The sequence below is a fragment of the Camelus ferus genome, chromosome 7 (assembly GCF_009834535.1).
Source record: "Camelus ferus isolate YT-003-E chromosome 7, BCGSAC_Cfer_1.0, whole genome shotgun sequence".
In the NCBI taxonomy this organism is placed as follows: Eukaryota; Metazoa; Chordata; class Mammalia; order Artiodactyla; family Camelidae; genus Camelus; species Camelus ferus.
The window spans coordinates 83,803,906-83,824,241 of NC_045702.1; the positions used below are offsets into that span (position 1 = coordinate 83,803,906).

Genomic DNA, 20,336 nt, shown 5'->3' on the forward strand with positions numbered 1-20,336 from the left:
GTGCCCCCCTAGGCCATGCGGAGGAGAGTCAATCCCTGTACAGTTTTGCAGACATAATACCAGGGCACTTAAAAAAATTTTTTTTTATCGAGTTACAGTCAGTTGACAATGCTGTATCAGTTTCTGGTGTACAGCACAATTTTTCAGTCATACGTGAATATACATATATTCATTTTCATATTCTTTTTCACTGTGAGCTACTACAAGATCTTGAATATATTTCCCTGTGCTATACAGTATACACTTGCTTATCTATTCTATATATACCTGTCAGTATCTACAAATCTCGAAGTCCCGGTCTATCCCTTCCCACCCACCTCTCCCCTGGCAACCACAAGTTTGTATTCTATGTCTGTGAGTCTTTTTCTGTTTTATATTTAAGTTCGTTTGTCATCTTTTTTTTTTTTTTTTGATTCCACATATAAGTGATATCATATGGTATTTTTCTTTCTCTTTCTGGCTTATTTCACTTAGAATGACATTCTCCAGGGATGTCTATGTTGCTGCAAATGCTATTATGTTGTCATTTTGTATGATTGAGTAGTATTCCATTGTATAAATATACCACAACTTCTTTTTTTTTAACATCTTTTTTTATTGAGTTATAGTCATTTTGCAATGTTGTGTCAAATTTCAGTGTAGAGCACAATTTTTCAGTTATACATGAACATACATACATTCATTGTCACATTCTCTTTCGCTGTGAGCCACCACACGATCCTGTATATATTTCCCTGTGCTACACAGTATGATCTTGTTTATCTATGCTACATTTTGAAATCCCAGTGTGTCCCTTCCCACCCCCCGTCCCCCTGGCAACCACAAGTTTGTATTCTATGTCTATGAGTCTGTTTCTGTTTTGTATTTATGTTTTTGTTTTTGTTTTTGTTTTTAGATTCCACATATGAGCGATCTCATACAGTATTTTTCTTTCTCTTTCTGGCTTACTTCACTAGAATGACATTCTCCAGGGACATCCGTGTTGCTGCAAATGACATTATGTTGTCAGTTTTTATGGCTGAATAGTATTCCATTGTATAAATATACCACATCTTCTTTATCCAGTCATTTGTCGATGGACATTTAGGCTGTTTCCATGTCTTGGCTGCTGTAAATAGTGCTGCTATGAACATTGGGGTGCAGGTGTCATCCTGAAGTAGGGTTCCTTCTGGATATATGCCCAGGAGCAGGATTCCTGGGTCATATGGTAAGTCTATTCCTAGTCTTTTGAGGAATCTCCATACTGTTTTCCACAGTGGCTGCACCAAACTGCATTCCCACCAGCAGTGTAGGAGGGTTCCCTTTTCTCCACAGCCTCTCCAGTATTTGTCATTTGTGGACTTTTGAATGATGGCAGGGCACTTTTATTTGAGCAAAGCACTGGGCGTATGATCTCACTTGTCAATATTTTTTATTACCATTTGAATTTAAACAAAATTAATAACTTTATATGATACAAATCTACATGTGATAACTAATATACAGTATAATATTGTTTATGATTCAAAGTTTTTAGCCAATGTAATTATTGAGTAAAGCTAAGAAAAAAAATTTTTGTGGCAAAATATGCATAACATAAAATTAACCATGTGTAAGTGTACATTTCAGTGACATTAAGTACATTTACGTAGCTGTGCAACCGTCACCACCATCCATTTCCAGAACTTTTTCATCCTCCCAAACTGAAACCCTTCCCATTAAACCCATTAAGCAATAACTCTCTGTTCTCTCCTCCTTCAGCCCCTGGCAACGACCATTCCACTTTCCGTCTCTATAAATTTGACTGCTCTAGGGACCTCACCTAAGTGGAGTCATACAGGATGATGGAGTGTGGCTTACTGTACTTAGCATAACATGCTCAAGTTTCACCCATGTTGTAGCGTGTGTCAGAATTTTCTCTTTTTTAAGGCCAAATGCTATTGCGTTTTATATATATGTGTTTTATATACATATGGTATGTATGTTTATATATGTGTTTATAAATACACACACACACACACACACACAGAAACCACATTTTATTTATCCATCCATCCTTCAGTGGTCATTGGGTTGTTTCCACCTTTTGACCGTTGTGAATAACGCTGCTGTGAACATGGGTGTACGAATGTGTGTTTAAGTCTCTGCTTTCAATTTTTCTCTTTAAAATTGTGTTAAAATAGACGTAACATAAAATTTACCATCATAAACATTTTAGGTGTGCAGTTCAGTGGTATTAGATACATTCACATTGCCATGCAGCTGTCACCACCATCCATCACTATAACTCTGGTCATCTTGTAAATCTGAAACTATACCTATTAAACCAAAACTCCCCAACTTCTCTGCACATCCCCCTGGCAAGGATCATTCTGCTTTCTGTCTCCATGAATTTGACTACTCTAGGAACCTCATGTAAGTGGAATCATATGCTACTAGTCTTTTTGTAACTGGCTTATTTCACTTAGCATAATGTTCTCAAGTTTCACCCATGTTGTAATGTTTGCAAAATCTCCTTCCCTTTCAAGGCTGAACAATATTCTGTTGTATGGATAGACCTTATTTTGCTTATCAGTTCATCCGTTGATGGACACTTGGGTTGCATGGGCACATGTTGCAGTTATTGTGAATAAAATGCTGCTCTGAACATGAGTGTACAAATATCTCTTTGAGACCCTGCTTTCAATTCTTTTGGGATACATACCCAGAAGTGGAATTTTTGGATCATATGGTAGTTCTATTTTTAATTTTTTGAGGAGCCTCCGTACTGTTTTCCACAGCAGCTGCACGATTTTACACTCCCAGCAACAGTGCACAGGCGTTCCATTCTCCACATCCTTGTCAACACTCATTTTCTTTCTTTCTTTCTTTTTTTTTTTTAACTAACCACCCTAATGGGTGTGAGATGATTCTTCATTGTAGTTTTGATTATATTTCTCTAATAATTAGTGATCTTGAGCATCTTTTCACGTGCTCATTGGACATTTGTATATCTTCTTTGGAGAAATGTGTGTTCAGGTCCTTTGCCCATTTTGGAATCAGGGTTTTTTTTTTGTTGTTGAGTTTTAGGAATTATCTGTATATTCTGGATATTAATCCCTCATCAGATATATGACTTGCAAATATTTTCTCTCATTTTGTGGGTTGCTGTTCTTCTATGTGGATAGTGTCTCTTAATGTACAAAATTTGGAAATTTTGATGAACTCTGGTTTGTCTACGTTTTCTTTTATGTAAATGCCTATGCCTTTGGCGTCATATCCAAGAAATCATTGCCAAATCCAATGTCGTGAAGCTTTTGTCCTATTTTCTTCTAAGAGTTTTATTGTCTGCTTTCAGTTCTTTTACATACGTGTCCAGAGTGGAATTGCTGGGTCATATACTAATTCTCTCTTTCATTTCTTTTTTTTTTTTTTCCCCTACCCTCTATATTGCCCCTTCTCCTTTCTTCCCCCACCAAACACTAGTTTATGCTCTATATCTGTCAGTCTGCTTCTTTTTTTTTGTTTTTCCTTTGTTGAGTTATTCAACAATTATTCAATATTCTGTTGCCCGTTTAGGTTTGGTGGTAGAGGGGAGGTAATTGGGTTTATTCATTTTCTTTTTTCTTATTTAAATGGAGGTACTGGGGATTGAACCCAGGACCTCAAGCATGCTAAGCACACACTCTACCACTGAGCTCCACCCTTCCCCCCAGTTCTGTCTTCTATTTCTTAACACATTGACTGCCCAATGTAGGTCGGGTGCCCCTGAGGAGACACAGCTGTCGCCCAGATTTGGGTGACCTGGCGATCAACATGGTAAGGAATGACCATACTGTTTTCCATAGTGACTGCACCATTTTGCATTCTCACTGACAGCGCACAAGGGTTCCAGTTTCTCCATGTTGTCACCAATACGTTATTTTCAGTTTTGACAGCAGCCGCCTGTACGGGTGTGAAGTGGTACCTCATTGTGGCTTTGATTTGCATCTCCCTGACTTCTAGTGATATTGAGGGTCTTTTCATGTGCTTGTTGGCCATCTGTGTATCTTCTTTGGACAAAGAAAAATCTATTTAGGTCCTTTGCCTATTTTAAAATAAGATTGTTTGGCTTTTTTGGTTACGGAGCTATGGAAGTAAATTCTTTATATATGCTGGATATTAACTCCTTGTCACGTACATGATTGCAAATATTTTCTCCCACTGAGTGGGTGGGTTGAGTTTGCACTCTGTTGATTGTCTCCTTGGATGTACAAAGTTTTTAATTTTGAGAAAGTCCAGTTTATCCATTTTTTCTTTTATTGCCTGTGCTTTTGGTATCATACCCCATAAATCATTGCCAAATCCAATGTCAAGAAGCTCTTCCTCTATGTTTTCTTCAAAGAGTCTTACAGTTTTTAGGTCTTAAATTTAGGTGTTTCATCCATTTGAGTTAATTTTTTATATGGTGTTAGGTAAGAGTCCAACTTCATTCTTTTCTGTGTGGAATCTTGTTTTCCCAGCACAATTTGTTGAAAAGACTGTCCTTTCCTCGTTGAATGATCGTGGCACCCTTGTCAAAAATCAACTGACACTATATGTGAAGGTTTATTTCTGAGCTCTCTATTCTATTTCATTGCTCTGTAGGTCGTCTTTATGCCAGAACCACCCTGTTTGGCTCTTGTAGCTTTGTAGTACGTTCTGAAACCAGGAAGTATGAGAATAGGTTAAATTTAATACTGATAAATATAAGCAAGGCTCTGCATTTGGTTTACACAATCACATAGGAAGAGGATGGAAAGCCCTCCACTAGCAGCAGATCTGTGGAAACGTTCTGGAACGTTCATTTGTGACAGGCTGAGTGTGAGCCAGTAATTAGATGTGCTGCTTATTTATTCTTTTTTTTTTTTTTTTTGGAGGTTAAGTTTTGCTTTTATTTGCCAGTGTAACTTAACTACAGTGGCTTGCAAACTTTTTTGACCTAAAAAATACATTTTACACCACAATCCAACACACACACACACACGTATATAACTGAAACCAAAGTTTTGCCAATAATGTCTACCCTGAGTTTCTTTGCTTTTAGGGCTTTTTTTTTTTAAAGCAATTTTATGTTTACAACAAAATTGACAGGAAGGTATACAAATTTCCCATATACTCCCTCTCCATACATTGCCTATTTATTCTTAAACTACTCTAACTGTCAGAGGCGGGATTCCCAGCCCAGTGGGGAGTGGGGAAACTTAATATACACTTTAGTTTTATTCTCTTTCCCTCACCCGCACCTTAGAGAGGATGAAGTCTAAAACTTTTTGTAATGAGTGTGTATTTCCCAGGGAACCACCCAGCAACACTGCACAGCTTTTGAAAGCAGCTTTTCTGAAGTTTAGGATGCTCATCCGACTGTGCCTAGACTTAGCTTGTCTCTGCCACTGGGCCCTGCGTGAGCTTCTGCCAGTTCCTGTCCTCTCTGTGCCAGTCTCCTCCACATGGGCAGGTGGTTGGCACCGCAGCAGGGGGTCTGACTTATCCTCTGTGTTCACCTTCTTGCATTTGGTGATCCTCAGAGTGACCTGCTGACTTTGTTCTCCAGTCAGAGAGGGCATCTGTGAGCAAAGACAGTTTGATTTCTTCCTTCCCAACCTGTACCTTTTAGTTCCTTTTCTTGTCATTGTATTAGCTAGGACTTCAGTACACTATTGAGAAGCAATAGTGAGAGGGGACATCCTTACCTTGTTCCTGATCTGAGGCACTCTTAGAACTTCTTATCATTAAGTATGATGTTAGCGGTAGGTTTTTTGTACATGCTCTTTATCAAGTTGGAGAAATTCCCCTCCATTTCTAGTTTGCTGAGAGTTTTTGTCATGAATGGGTGTTGGATGTTGTCAGATGCTTTATCTGCACCTGTTGGTATGATCATGTGATTTTTCTTTTCTAGCTTATTAATGTGATGGATCACAGAAAATGACTTTTGAATATAGAGTCAGCTTTGCATACCTGGGGTAAATCCCACTTGCTTTTGGTGTATGATTCTTTTTATGCATTATTGGATTTGATTTGCTAATATTTTGTTGAGGACTTTTGTATCTATGTTTATGTGTTTTTTTTTAAATTACCTTTATTGTGATATGATTCCTGTACAGTAAACTGCACATATTTCAGATATACAGGTCTTCCCTTTCTTGAGGTTGCTTTGGTTTTGATACTAAGGTAATGCTGCCTTTTAGAGTTGGTTAGGAAGTGTTTTCTCTCTCTGGAAGAGATTATAGAGAATTAGTACAATTTCTTCCTTAAATGTTCGATAGAATTCACGAGTGAACCTGTCCGGGCCTGACGCTTTCTGTTTTAGAAGGTTATTCCTGATTCAGTTTCTTTCATAGCTCATATGCCTGTTCACATTGTCAGTTTCTCTTTATGTGAATTTCAGTAGATTGTGTCTTTCAAGGAATTCCACTGGGGTTTGAGAACATACTTTGTATGGTTTCTGTTCTTTTAAACTTGTTAAGATGTGTTTTGTGGCCTTGAATGTGCTCTGTCTTGGTGAATGTTCATGTGAGCTTGAGAAGAGTGTGTGTTCCGTTGTAGGATGGAGTCATCTGTAGATGTCAACTACAGCCAGATGATTGAGGGTGTTCACCTTTTCCTTAATCATTTTCTGCCTGCTGAGTATGCCATTTCTCAGAGAGGGGTGCTGAAGTCTCCAGCTGTAATAGTGGATGCATCTCTTTCTCCCTGTGGTTCTATCAGTTTTTGCCTCGTGTTTTCAAAGCCCATTTGTTAGGTGCATACATGTTAAGGATTGCTATGTTGTAGAGAAATGACCCTGTTTTTGTTATGTAATACCCCTCTTTAAAGTGGGTTTCTTATACACAACATATGATTGAGTCTTAAATTTTTTTATCGAGTCTGACAGTTTTTATTTCTTAATTTTATTTCTTGGTATATTCATACTATTTGTATTTAAAGTGATTATTGGTAAAGTCAGATTAATATTTGTCAGTATCACCATTTTTGTAGTTGTTTTCTGTTTATTACTCTTGTTCTTTCTTTCTTCGTTTCTTTTGTCTTCTACGTGTTCACTTTTTCTGTTGGAGCTCTTAGCATGTTAATCATGGTTGTGTTAACTTCCTGGTATGATAATTCCAGCATCTCTGCCATACGGGTCTGATGCTTGCCCTGTCTTTGCAAGCAATGTTTTTTTGCCTCTTAGCATGCCTTGTCATTTTTAGTTCAAAGCTAGGCATGGTGATTCAGGTAAAAGGAGCTGAGGTAAAGAGGCCTTTCATGTGAGGCTATGTATTTATCTGGTCATGGGTTAGGCTATGCTTCCTGTTGGCTGTGCCATTAAGTAGGGTCTGATACACACCATCTCCTGTCGTACAGGAGCCCATAGGTGGGGTGGGGGTGCCGGGAGAAAGTGCTCTCTAGTCCTATGATTGGTAGGTCTCTGTTCTCCAGGGGCTCTTGTCCCTGGGCTGTGACAAGTCACAGGCACTTCTCACTTCTGGTTTTCCTTTCTTAGGAGAGACAGAGCTGCTGGGGAGGGGCTGGAGTTGGGTTTTTACCTTCCCCTACGTGGGTCAGGTCCTGATAAAATACTTTCCCTTGAAGGAAGGCCCTTGTTAAGGATAACAGAGTTCTGGTCATAGTTTAAAGTGGTATCTTGCCAGAAACAAGAGGGGATTTTTCTCTAGTTTCCCTGAGAACCCTGTGGGACTCCTGAACTGGAACCCACATAAGCATGGGGCCCATGTGCCTGGCCCCCAGAGTTTTGTCTCAAGCTCATCTGCGCGCATGTCCAGCCCTTGGTCACTTCCCCTCCCGGTGCACCTGCCACGCTGGCCCCTGTGGCTTCTCCTGGGGCCTGGGTTCTCTGTCCCCCGTTGCTCTCTCCAGTTTATGGGGCGGTAGTTTGCCCTGTGACCTCGTTCTGTGATGGATCTGAGAAGACTTGGTGATTTTCAGTTTGGTAGCCTTTATCTCGTGAGAACGGGAGTGGAGACAGGAAGCCTGTCACGCTTTTTAACAGCCGCCTGCAACATTCGCGTTAGTGAGAGATTGAGAAATGTCGAGTGGAAGAGATCTGTTCTTGGAAGGTAATCAGTAAACCATTAAAACACATTCAGACCCTGTGTTCATTGGCAGAGCTGTGGCGTGAGCACTGCCGGCTGGCGCTGGGGCTGCACCGCGTCGGAGGTTAGCCAAGTGCCCGGCGGCCTCGTGTCACTTCATTTCTCTGCGCTCGTCTCGCAGCCGCCTGGCCCTCGGATGTGGTGCGTCTGTTTTTAGCAGGATGGTACAGGGCCATTGTTTTCAGTTTCCAGTGCTGACCCAGAAACACAGGCCACTCTTGCCTGTCCTTCTAGTGTCTGGATTCCACCAAGCTAGGTTTGAGGGGTCCTTGGCAGGGCTTGTGACGACTGTGCAGTGGGAAGTGTGGGAGTGTTCCCTTCAGCCCGGAGAGATCTCTCTAAGAGTCTGGAGCACGCCTCCTCGGGGAGGGCCTCCGCTTCGAGCCAGAGCTGCGGGCCAGCAGGCCTGGTGGCCGGGACCTGCGGGCTCGTGCTGCGCCCCCTGCAGGCCCATGATGCTGCTGGCCGGTCTTCCCTTTCTCATGGCACTCTCTCTCCACTTTCTTTCAGTACTTAGGTCAGTTAACGTCCATACCAGGATACCTGAATCCCTCCAGTAGGACCGAAATCCTGCATTTCATAGACAATGCAAAGGTAACCCTATTCTCCCGACTCCAGCCTCCCACCCTCCGCCTGCTCCGCCTCCCAGCCCTGACCTCTGACCCTCCACCGGCTCCGCCTCCTCACGTGACCTGTGACCCTGTACCCTGACACCAGTTCCTGGTCCTCTGACCCTGGGCCTTCCTTTGTGGCCGTGAGGGATGACCCAGTCCCATCACGTTAAGGGTGCACTTGGCACTTGGCCATAAAGACTGTTCCTCAATCTGAGCATTAAGTTTATTCTCCAGATTGGCTCCTCATGGTTTGGGGCTGTTTTCAAAATTCAATTTTTGAGATATCCAAATCACATGCCCGAGGTCTGAATCTAAAAGCAGTTCCAGACGGAAGCCCCCGACCTGGTTTGAACACAGCAGCGCCCCCGGAGCGAGCATGGCTGCACCGAGGGGAGCAGCACTCACCCGTCAGCGCTGGCTGTGTGCGGGGTTCCCGGGGGCGCTTGCAGCTGGGGCCCTGCGTTTCTGATGCCCTGTGTTCCTTCCAGAGAGCCCACCAGCTCCCCGGACACTTGACCCAGGAGCATGACGCTGTGATCAGCCTGTCTGCCTACAACGTCAAGCTGGCCTGGAGGGACGGGGAGGACACCATCCTCAGGGTCCCCATCCACGACATCGCCGCCGTGTCCTACGTGCGGGATGACGCCTCACACCTGGTGATCCTGAAGACAGGTAGGGCCCCGGGAGGCGGGGTCAGAAGGGTCCTTGGCAGAAGCAGCCCGACGCCTGTGTCCTGAGGAGTGAGTCTGTGGATTTCATGGAGCTCTGGAGACACTTACCACAGCAGTGGGGCAGCTGCTGCTGCCCACTGTGTCCAGGAACCAGCCCTCCTGTCCCTGAGGTCAGCCTGGCCAGTAAAGGACAGTGACCCAGGAGGCCATGAGGAACAGGTGCTGAGCTCAGTCACTGTCACTCTGAGCCTTGTGGGCCTGCGATCTGCTCGGCACAGCCCACCGGGGGGCTGGAGAGGCCTGTGGCACCCAGGCGTGGCAGACCCCTGGGAGCAGGCGGCACCAGGGGCTGTGGGTGGGGCCTCAGTTCAGCCAGTGAACATTTGGGCCCTGCCTTTGGCCACGCAGCCTTCCTGTGGCTGGGGTGCAAAGATGAGACCAGACCATCAAGGAAGGGAGCTCCCGGTGTGCAAGACATTCTGAGCGTGTCCTCGTAGGAGAATCAGAAAGAACCTTAAACCCACTGTCAGCTCCCTTCGCCCAGCCCACCCCTCACCTGGTGACGAGGCGCAGTGCCGCCTGACCGGGCACCCCCGGACGAGCTGCCTGGCAGGTGCCCTGGCATCAGTCACTGAGAAACAAGGAGAGAAATTGGGGTTTCACTCAGGCTGTGCCCTTCCTGTGTGGGTTCCGAGGTTGTCGCTGCAGCACTGACACTGTCCTGGGCTCCGATGGTGGCTGGGTTGAGCCGACCAGCCGTTCATCTCCAGAAGGCCAGTGGTGGCGTGTGAGGGTGGCCAGGTGGATCTGCCTGGGGCACACACTGTACTTCAGACGGTGCAGAGGGAAAGTTGTATTTCTGCTTAAGGTCGGTAGTTCATGGGGGAATCCGAGGGCTTTTGAAGAGCCAGGGCCCTGGTGAGCTCTCTCGTGACTGACTCCTTGAGCTCCAGCAAAGTCGGATTCAAGGGCCCATGAATCTGATGGGGACACCGCGGGTTCCCTCACACGGTGACTGGAGTGGTTTGTGAAGGTTGCTGCCGGAGTTACTGCAGCCCCTCTGCTTCATGTACCCCCAAACACATACAAACCCAGAGTTACACAACACAGTCATGCTCAAGCGTGCACACACAGGCTCAGGTACCACACACTCACATCCCCCCCCCCCCAGCTCTGCACTTCTGAGCGAGGTCCCCTCTGTGCTCTGCTTGTTCCTCATTTCCCTTCATTGTTCAGTGAGCAGCGACTGTTTAATGACAGACATGATTTTAGCTTGAACACAAATCTGCCAGCATTTAACCATTTTAACCTACAAAGATGACCGTTTAATGCGGCTCAAACTAGTAGAAAGCATGTGACAAGAATGATCTCACTTAATTTCCACTGTAAACCTATAAGGAGGATTCTGTTTACCTCCAACTTTGCGGATGGGGTCATTGGGAGCAGGTAGGCTGAGTGGCCAGGTCACCCAGTTGGTGGCTGGTGGGCTGGCTAGTTGAGGAACTGGCTGTGTAACTGCTTCCTCCGCTGCTGCCCAGGCCTTGGTAATGGCCATTCTCCTGCCCTCAGACGGTTCCCTCAGGAGGCCTGAGTTCTGGGGCCTCTCTGGGACAAAGCAGCGAGGGGAGCACTTCTGGTGGGGAGCCTGCAGGCGTGTGGGCCGGCAGGACTGGGGCTGGCCCTTCAGTTTCTTTGTGTTCCAGGACATTTCCCAGCGTTAATCATAGGACACATTGCTAGGAACATGGGCGACTGATTTAAGAGAGAACGTGCATTCCATAGAAGAAACTTTCCAAAAAGAATTCAAAACCAAGACCCAGGGCTTTGAGAGCTTCCGAGTTAGAGGAAGAGGGTAAATCCCAGGCCCAGAGCATCTTCCTCTTCTAGCGGATTGCCCTGAAGGGAAGTCTCCAATCTCTCCGAGGCTCCTGCGCACATCAAGCATGCTGTGTGTGGGATACGGAACGCAGCCATCCTCAACGCAGGCGCTGACAGTGGTAGCTAACACTTATGTAGTGCCAGCTGCATGCAGGCACATCTGTATGCCTCTCCTGGCCCGGGGTTCACTGACGTTTGAGACAACGTGGGGAGGGAGTGGAGGTTGGGGTCAGGTCTGGCTGCAGGAGGTTCCATGAGGCAGGCATGGCTTCGAGGGCGGGTGACCAGGTGTCCATTCGTGCCAGGATGCAGAGGGACATCTCATTGATGGATGTTTCTGTGGACCTAGGAGAGTGGACAGTGGACCTGAACTGAGACTTGTGGGGACAGTCCGTGACTCTGGCTGGATGCTGCTGGGGGATTGGAAGTGGGCTATTTAGAAACAGTGCACACTCGCTGTGCGTGGCACTGGAGCCACACATCTGCTTCCTTGAGAACAGCCATGCGTGCGAGCTGCAAAGCTACCTGAAATGTTCTAGTAGTCGTGTTAAAAAAAAAAAGGAAAAGGGAACAAGTGAAATCAGTGTTGCTAGTACATTTCACTTAGTTCTCTGTATCAGACGTCATATCAGCAGAGTCACTGTACAGTGACTGAGACGTCACACGTGCGTCTTAGCACTAACTCCGAGACCCCGTGTATAGTTTACACTTCAGGCACGGCTCAGTGCCTGGGGCCCGTGACTGTGTGGGACAGTGCAGTCCCAGGTCTAACCGTGGGATTTGCGGAGCTCAGCCTCCACACAGGGTGCCAGGCTGCCGGCTGCTGCCAGCCTTGCCCTGGCAGGGCCATCAGCCCCGGGTCTGGCCGTTACTGGCCGGGCTCCTGTCTCTCGGCCCTGACTGAGCTTTGGGTGTTCCTCCTCCTGGGGTGGACTGGCTCCAGGGGAACTCGAGCCTTCACTTCCAGTTCCTGCTCCCAGGTCTGTCTGAGCTGATGTGTCTGGAGCAGTATTCCTGCAGACGCTCCCCAGGCACCCTAGGTACCCCCCCCACCTCGTTCCTGCCTCAGGTGTGTCGGAACCCACCCTTGCATCCCATGAGACCTCGCGTCTGAGGAGGCAGGCAGCGTGTCGAGTGTTAGCAACACAGGCGGGGGCTGTCACGGCGAGATCCTGGCCCGGACTCTGCCTCTCACACACCCTTGGGCCTGGCCCTTTGCCCCCTATGCCTCGATTTCCCCGTCTTCTGTCAGGATTGTATATTAACCCCGGGACTGGGACCCTCTGAGTACCGTCCTTTGTATAGATCAAAAAGCAGCTGAATGCCAGTGATTTCACATCTCGGCCTAAGCTGCTCGCACTCTCTTTGGCAGAAATGCTAGAAGGTCATGTGAGGTGATGGTTTTGAGGGGGCAGTGTCGGGAGCGTGATGGTGACAGCTCGCTTACCTGTTCCTTCGCTTGTTTAGAGAAGGTGGGGGAGGCAGTGTCCCTGGCTCAGGCCTTTCCCCACCTGTCGGGTAGGGGCTGCCCACAGCCTGCTCTTGAGCTCCCACACCTGCCCTAACCTGCCGTGGTGTTGACTTCTCAGCCCAGGACCCCGGCATCTCCCCCAGCCAGAGTGTGTGTGCAGAAAGTTCCAGAGGCCTGACCACGGGCTCCCTGTCGGAGAGCGGAGTAGGGCCTGTGGAGGCGTGCTGCCTGGTGATCCTGGCCGCAGAGAGCAAGGTGAGTGGGGTTGGGTACTGGGGCCCAGGCCCCGCCCACACCTGGCCAGGGCCCTGCCCAGAGCCCACCCAGCCCGACCTGTACCCTGACCTAGCCCCGCCCACAGCCTGACCAGGCCCCACCCCAAGTCCCGCTGAGTCCCAGAGTCTGATGCCTCCCTGCTGGTTCTTTCTTCTCTTGGTGGGCTCCCCCTCCATCCCCCACGCTGATGGGGGCAGTCGTCTGCACCCCAAGCTGTGCCCTGCGGGAAGATTCTTGGGAGTGGTAAGTTAGGGTTGAGGGCCCCCCATTAGCTACCCAAGAGCCGCCAGCCTTTGGGGGCCCCTTGATCCCCTTCTGTTTAGTTTCTGCATCTGTAAGAGCAGAGTAGGGACACCCCACCTTAGGTAGCTTCTGATCAGCATCCCCCCCCCCAGCTCTGCCCACCTTTCAGCTGGGTAGTTCTTCCTCATGGAGCAGCCTGCCCGGCCTGTCCCCACTGGAAGCCCCTCTAGGTATTGCCCCGTGTCCCGGGGGCATAGCTGCCCCAGATGGGACCCTGATTGACTAGCACACGTGTGAAGCCATTTTGCAGTGTTAGGAATGCTGTCCTTGTGACCTGGCACAGACGCTCTTCCCTCCCTGCCCTTCCCCAGGCTGGGGCGGGAGAGGTAGGAGGGCGTTGGCCGGCCAGGACTGTGGGGAGGGGTCTGGAGAGCCTCTGGGGTGTGGGCTGCTTTCCTTGCGGCCCCTTGGGCCAGTAGGGGGCAGAGGGCACCAAGTCTGGGTGTTTGTTCGGCATCTGAGGTGGCAGATGCCTGCGAAGCTGCCCAGGAAGGCTCAGCCTGGTCCTCTGTTGGCAGGTTGCTGCGGAAGAGCTGTGCTCCCTGCTCGGCCAAGTCTTCCAGATTGTGTACACGGAGTCCACCATCGACTTCCTGGACAGAGCCATATTTGACGGGGCCTCAACACCCACCCACCACCTGTCCCTTCACAGTGGTACGTGAGCAAGGGGGCGGGCGGCCCCGCCTCCCCTTCCCCACCAGGGCTTTGCTGCGAATTGGGAGCCTGCGTCCTCCCAGAACCCCACCCTGGGTAACTCTGTTGTGTGGTGACACTGTTGCCACCGTCCTGGGAGGTTTGAGCCAACGGCCTTTGTTCCCAGACTTCATTGTTCATGTTAATCCGTGGGTTTAGTCAAGGCAGACACCCCTCCCCTCCCCTTTCAGGCCCCTGGTGGCTTCCTGCATAACTCTGGGGGCCGGGAGCACTTTTTCTGGCACCACATGTAGCTAAAGTCACTTCGCCTAACTCAGACGAAGGCTGCCCGGGGACAGGGGGCGGCAGGAAGGATAAGAAGGAGCCCCGGAGGCTGTGCTCCTGCCGGGCGCCCTGGGAGCATTCTCAGGAATCCGTTAGTGCACACATGACACTTCGTTTCTGCATAGCCTGCTCTAGCTGAATCTTCTAAACACCGAAGGCACCTGTCTTTCAGAGATGTACTTGATCGAGGATTTGTGGCTTCTGTAAGTCAGAGGGGCAGGAAGAAAGATGCTGGAGACAGCACAGCTGTAGCCTCCGGTGCAGAAAGAAAGCCTCTGGTCTTTCTGTGGAGATAGTCCCAGCCCTGCACCCTTCCCCAGCGGTTCGCACATCTCGGCAAACAGCACAGAACCCTTTGCATGTTTGTGAAGCTTGGGGGGCTCTTTGAGGAAGGCCTTATCTCAGGGCTGGTTCTCCCACCTCCTCCTCCTCCTTGTCTTGCTGCTCATGCTGGAGCCGCTCACGGCCCCACAGAGACAGCCCAGCAGAGCCGGCAGTCTGTCCTCACGTGCAGGTGGGGACATTGCTGCTTCCCCAGTGGGCAGCAGGTGGTTTACTGAGCTGTTTTCAAACATTCAGCTTTGCTGTGATTGCTTTGGCCCCTGTGCATTAAAATTTCCAGTATTTTTTTTTTAATAAACTTTTTTACTAAAAAGTACATAAAACGTAAGTATACAGTTGAATGAGTTTGCACGAAGTAAACACAGGGTGTTCATGATCAGGGCCTCCCTGAGCGGGCTTCCTCCCTGCCAGCCTCCTCTCTGCGCGGGTGTCCTTTGTGCCCCGTCCCTGTGGCTAGGTCTCCCTGTGGGATCCACGCAGGTGCACATGCACACATTCCACTCATGCACCTGCCTCATACATCGCACATGTGCGCACGTCACACGCACCACACTTGTGTGCATGGCTCATATATCACACGTGCACGTCACATGCATCGCACACACACACACTCATGCAGCATACCTGAGCACTCACTACACGTCACACACGTGCTCACATACACACACGTCCCGCTCATGAGCGTACATGTTAGACGCTCGCACATTCACATCGCACCCCTTACGCGCGCACACTCAGACATGCATCCTCTGTTGGTGTCTGCCTTGGGGCCTGCCGGCTCAGTCCTCTCCTGCTGCTGTGCGAGGTCACCATGACTGAGCAGCTTAAGCCACACAGATTTAGTCTCTAACAGTTCTGTTGATTGGAGTCCAGTGCGGGTCTCACTGGCTAAAATCAGGGTGCAGGCTGGCAGCCTTCCTCTGAGGCTCCAGGAAAAGCCATTTCCTGCTTTCCAGCTTCTGGCGGCCTCCCTCCCTCCGTTGTCACAGCCCGGGTGGCATCCCTGACCTGTTGTCACGGTTCCCTCTGCTCCCTCCACACTGAAGGGCCCGGGATTCACATCGAGCCCGCTCAGATGGTCCGGGGCTGCCTCCCCCGTTGTCGGGTCGGCTGCGCAGCAGCCGCCGCCCCCGTCGCCATGTCACTTAGCACGTGCGCAGGTTCTGGGGTTTGACATGGGCATCTTGGGACCGTTCCTCTGCCCACCACACACTCCTTCCCGCCACCAGGAATGGCCTTTTCTCTCCCCGTCCTCTCCTACAGTCCTGTGCTTTCTGCCCCTTTCTCTTAAAGCGGCCCTCGCTGCATGTAACCGTGCCTCGGTGTCCCTCCTGGCCTGTGTCACACGGACCTTAGGTCATCCTTCAGTGTTGCTCAGGCAGCTGCTGTGTACTGGGCCCTTTGCTGATCTGAGGGTCTCGGGCACCCTGAGGCCCTGTCTCTGTCCTTGGGGAGTAGCCGTCCACGCATGGAGCCCGGTTGCGTCCAGGCTGGAGGGTCAGACCTGCCGGCTCCGATCGTGGCCTCTGCCCTCACCAGCTGTGTGACGTGGGCAAGTTGCATAACCTCCCTGATTCAGTTCCTCATCTAAAAGTTAGGGCAGAGAAGACAGAAGTCACACAGCCCCTCGGACGCTGCCAGGTGTGGTGCCCACATCCACAAATGGTGCTTTTCTTATCCCTGAACACTGGGACACGTCCTCCAAAGACCGGAGCGTTGCCCCAGCTCCTGCTCAGACCTGTAGCAGATGGTGCATCTCACAGGACCCCCAGGAGGAGCAGGTGTGGCTGTGGCCCAAGGGGTGCACCCCAGGGGCCTGGCCTTCAGGTTTTCCATCACCAGGGCTCTGGGCCTCCTGTTTAGAGCTTGGACACTGGACTCAGTGCCCCCTCCCTGAGATAACCAGAAGCCTTTATGTTCTGCCCTTTCCATACAGACGACTCTTCCACAAAGGCGGACATGAAGGAGCCCTATGAGACAGAAGCCAGCACTTTGTGAGTGCCCTGTCCTGGCTGTCAGTGGTGCCAGCACGTCTGCCTGGCCCCCCTCCTTGACACGGGTCCCTCCCCCGCCCGCATCCTTCCACGTTGGAGCCCCATCCTCCCGGTCTGCCTTCGGGAGCCTTCCAGCTGGTGGGCTCCCCAAGGTCACACCGGTGACATTGTCACTGCACTGAGACCCTGCTAGGCTTCTGGCAGCTTCTGGGTCTTTCCCTGCATGTGTCCTTCTCTCAGACCCTCGTCCTCAGTGGCTGCCGCAGGGGTGGAGGGGTGCAGGCACAGGGCCGGGCAGGGGTGCCGCCCGCCCACCGCTCGGCTCATGTCCTCGTAGCTCCTTCCCCGAGTGTGCGCACGCGGGCGGCGTCTCGCCCTTGTCCTTCTGCATGCAGACGGCGCCCCACGCCAAGACTGTCAGCGAGAGCGAGCTGAGCGCCACGGCTGCGGAGCTGCTGCAGGACTACATGCTCACGGTACACCGCCACCGCTCAGCTGGTCAGGACTCCCCGGCCCCAGGGGGCCCACGTGCTTGCGCAGGCCTGGCTGGGGCCTGGGCCTTGGGTGTAGAAGCTCGCGGGGCGGGGAGAAGGTGGGGGAGGAAGGCTTGCTTCTCCACTCATGGGACTGGAGGTGAGCGTGAGCGCCTCACTTGTGGCTGGGCATCACTTCCTTTCCCACCAGGACAGTCTTTGGGGAGAGCGTGAGTTGGCCATGGGGGCTAATCTGGTCTCTGGGGCTGGATTACAGGCCTGTCCCTGGGTCTCTGGTGGTGAATGGTGGCAGGGGACTGGGTCATTCCCCAGTAGGGCCGGATGGACCTGTCATCACTCAGCACTTTCTTTCCCACTGTCCCCAACCTCACATGGTTTTGTCACCTGGCCAAGAGTCACTCTGGCCTCCAGGATGCTGGTAGATGGCCCTGGCTGTGGTATGCAGACGCACCCCGCCTGCCCGGCCCCAGCCTTGGCAGACCCTGCAGCACATTAAGGCAGACGATGTGGGCTCCTTGCTGGTCTCAGGCTCCCTGCACGGGAATGGGGGCCTCAGGGCTGGACTGACACTTCCCTCCCTCCTGCCGGCCGGCCAGGGCAGCCGCTGGTCCTCTGGGGTCAGGCAGGGTGCGGGCAGGGCCGGAGCAGCACTAGTCACCACTCCCCGCCCCGCGCCTGGCTCTCTCGGCAGCTGCGCACCAAGCTGTCGTCGCAGGAGATCCAGCAGTTTGCCACCCTGCTGCACGAGTACCGCGACGGGGCCTCGGTGCACGAGTTCTGCATCAACCTGCGGCAGCTGTACGGGGACAGCCGCAAGTTCCTGCTGCTCGGTGAGCCTGGCAGACAGCGGTCTGCGAGGGACGGGGGATCCGGCCAGCAGGGCCCAGCGACGCTGGTCGGAGGGCTGTCCCCAGGGAGGGAGCAGGGGAGGGCCCCACGGGAGCCAGACTGAGGGCCCGGTAGGCTCTTCAGATGAGGTTCTGGTGGGTGAGCAGGAGCCTGCTGGGTGGACGGGTGGGGACGCCACTCCCAGCCAAGGCCCCAGGAGCTCAGTGTGCGGAGTCAGCGCTGCGGGCAGGGTGGGCGGAGCCTCCCACAGGCAGCTGGACGTGGCCCTGGCTGTCTGCCACCCCTGCGAGGGTGCTGACCCTAGAGAACATGGCTGGTTGACAGTGGCTGGTGGAGCCTCCTGGGTCCTGGGCCCTGTCCCCCAAAATCCAAGCAGGGTGCCCTGCTCCCTGGGGAGGGGCCAGAGCCGGATCTGCTACGTCCCGTCTGACCTCTTGCTGACCCCCCGGCCACCCTGGGTTCAGTCACCAAGGCTGGGGTCTAAGGCCCCTCTTCATGTTGTTGTCACATAGGAGGGGGTCTCTCTTCAGGAAGTAGGTGGTTACCCCCGAGATGGGAGCACAGCTGGGCAGTGAGGCCCTTGCTTGGAGCCCTGTCTCAGCCTCCTTTCTGCCCCCTCCTCTCTCCTCCATCCGGAAGCCTGCGAAGTGGGGCTTCTGAGAGGACTGAAGAGAGTGACTTGAGGGTGTGGTCCCTGGCCGGCGCCAGCCCCGTTACAAAGGCAGGGCCTGTCCAGATTCTCCCCCTCAACTTGCCAGGGTTGGGCCAGACGCAGGTGGGTGGTGAGGTGGGGTCCTCTGGGCCGTGCGTGCCCAGGGGCAGGCGCACGTGCACATCCTGCAGGAGGCTCGGGGTCAGCCGTGCTGCGTGCCTGCAGGTCTGCGGCCCTTCATCCCTGAGAAGGACAGCCAGCACTTCGAGAACTTCCTGGAGACCATTGGGGTGAAGGACGGCCGCGGCATCATCACCGACAGCTTCGGCAGGTACCGGCGGGCCACGAGCTCCACCTCCACCTCCACCTCCAACGGGAACAGGGCCGCAGGCAGTTCCGACGACCAGTCCGCGCCCTCGGAGGGGGACGAGTGGGACCGCATGATCTCGGACATCAGCAATGACATCGAGGCGCTGGGCTGCAGCATGGACCAGGACTCGGCCTGACGGCGCCGGGGCCCTGTGGGCTGCCCTTCCCGCGCGGGGCCCCGGGCGCAGGTAGCTCTACTGTGAAGGAGGTGCCCTGGTGCTGGGGCAGAAGCTGCGCTGCGCCTACCTGCGCTGGGAGGGGTCTCATCAGCCAGACCCCGGACAGCTGTCAGTTTTGCACATGACGTTTCTATTGAAACTCTCAGAGACCTTAAAAGAAGTTTACTGCAATGTGAATAATTTATCTCTGGTTGCCAGTGTGTTTCTGCTCCATGAGGGTAAGAGCCGGGGTGTCCACTCTGGCCTGTGTCTCAGATCCACTCGCCCAGGGCTGGACACAGTGGTCTGGCCCCTGGGCCGCCTGTCGGAACCCGGGCTGGGCTCTGCATACAGCGGGGACCTGATTTGGGCTATAGCTTTGTGGACACAGGGCAGGGAGCGGGTGCCCTAGGCCCTTGTGGGCGTGAGTGTCAGGCCGTCGCTGTTGGGAGCTGGGCACCGGGCTCTCTGAGGGGCGCTAGCTGTCCTCTAGCCCCTTGCCCAAGGCCCCTGTTCCCAGGCCTCATCCCCAAAGTGGTGGTCTCCATAGCGACCCTGTGTACCACCCCTTCACCAGAAGTGCCATCCCCACCCTGAGAGTGTATCACCTGGAAGCCTGGGGCCCCAGGTCATCAGGGAGGCTGGTGGGGGAACTGTGCCCTCCCCTTCAAGCTCCTTGGCCTTGGCCCCCCCACCAGGCTTAGCACCTACTGCCCTTGGGATGCGGGGAGGCAGTGTGGGTGACCCCAGGGTGGGGCACTGGGTTGGAGGCTGGGGCCTGGGGATCTGCAGTGCAGGCATGAGAAGGCCTGTGTCTGGGACAACCTCGTCACCCAGAAGACACCTCGGCCTGCAAGCCCCCTGACTGCGTGAGCCGGAAGCCCTGCGCTCAGCAGGATGGGAATTTGAGCCTCTGGGAGGGAGGGCAGGGGCGTGGGCTCGCGGCACAGCCGTGTGGGAACCAGGCAGGGGTCTGCAGTCCCTTAGGGTCTCTCCTGACAAGGGGCAGGTCAGGACATGAGGTGGGGTCCCACAGTTTGCTCTGACCCTGGCTGTCCAGAAGCTGGTTGTGGGCCCAGGCCAGGTGATGGTAAGGGAGACAGTCGGTAGATCTCCAGATGTGTGTGCACATCAGCCTGCCCTGGAAGCATTTGGGACAGCTAAAGGTGCCATGTAGTCCGGAGGCCAGCCCCCTATAGCCCACAGCGTGCTTGTGCA

General features: G+C 52.1%; 1 protein-coding gene across 6 annotated transcripts in view; it reads left to right on the top strand.

Moving 5' to 3' along the window:
* The window catches only part of CCM2 (CCM2 scaffold protein), a 56,029-nt gene extending 36,706 nt beyond the window's left edge, over window positions 1-19,323 (top strand). For 5 of the 6 annotated variants that reach the window (XM_032484346.1, XM_032484349.1, XM_032484345.1 and 2 more), the window contains 8 exons: window positions 8,580-8,663; window positions 9,172-9,355; window positions 12,822-12,958; window positions 13,801-13,936; window positions 16,539-16,596; window positions 16,934-17,072; window positions 17,782-17,920; window positions 18,817-19,323. In XM_032484346.1, the coding sequence (XP_032340237.1) occupies window positions 8,580-8,663; window positions 9,172-9,355; window positions 12,822-12,958; window positions 13,801-13,936; window positions 16,539-16,596; window positions 16,934-17,072; window positions 17,782-17,920; window positions 18,817-19,097 (1,158 nt within the window). In that variant the 3' untranslated portion in view covers window positions 19,098-19,323. Of the gene's footprint in view, window positions 1-8,579; window positions 8,664-9,171; window positions 9,356-12,821; window positions 12,959-13,800; window positions 13,937-16,538; window positions 16,597-16,933; window positions 17,073-17,781; window positions 17,921-18,782 lie in introns of all 6 variants that reach the window. The other variant, XM_032484348.1, reaches the window with a different exon arrangement.
* The last annotated feature ends 1,013 nt before the right edge of the window (window positions 19,324-20,336 follow it).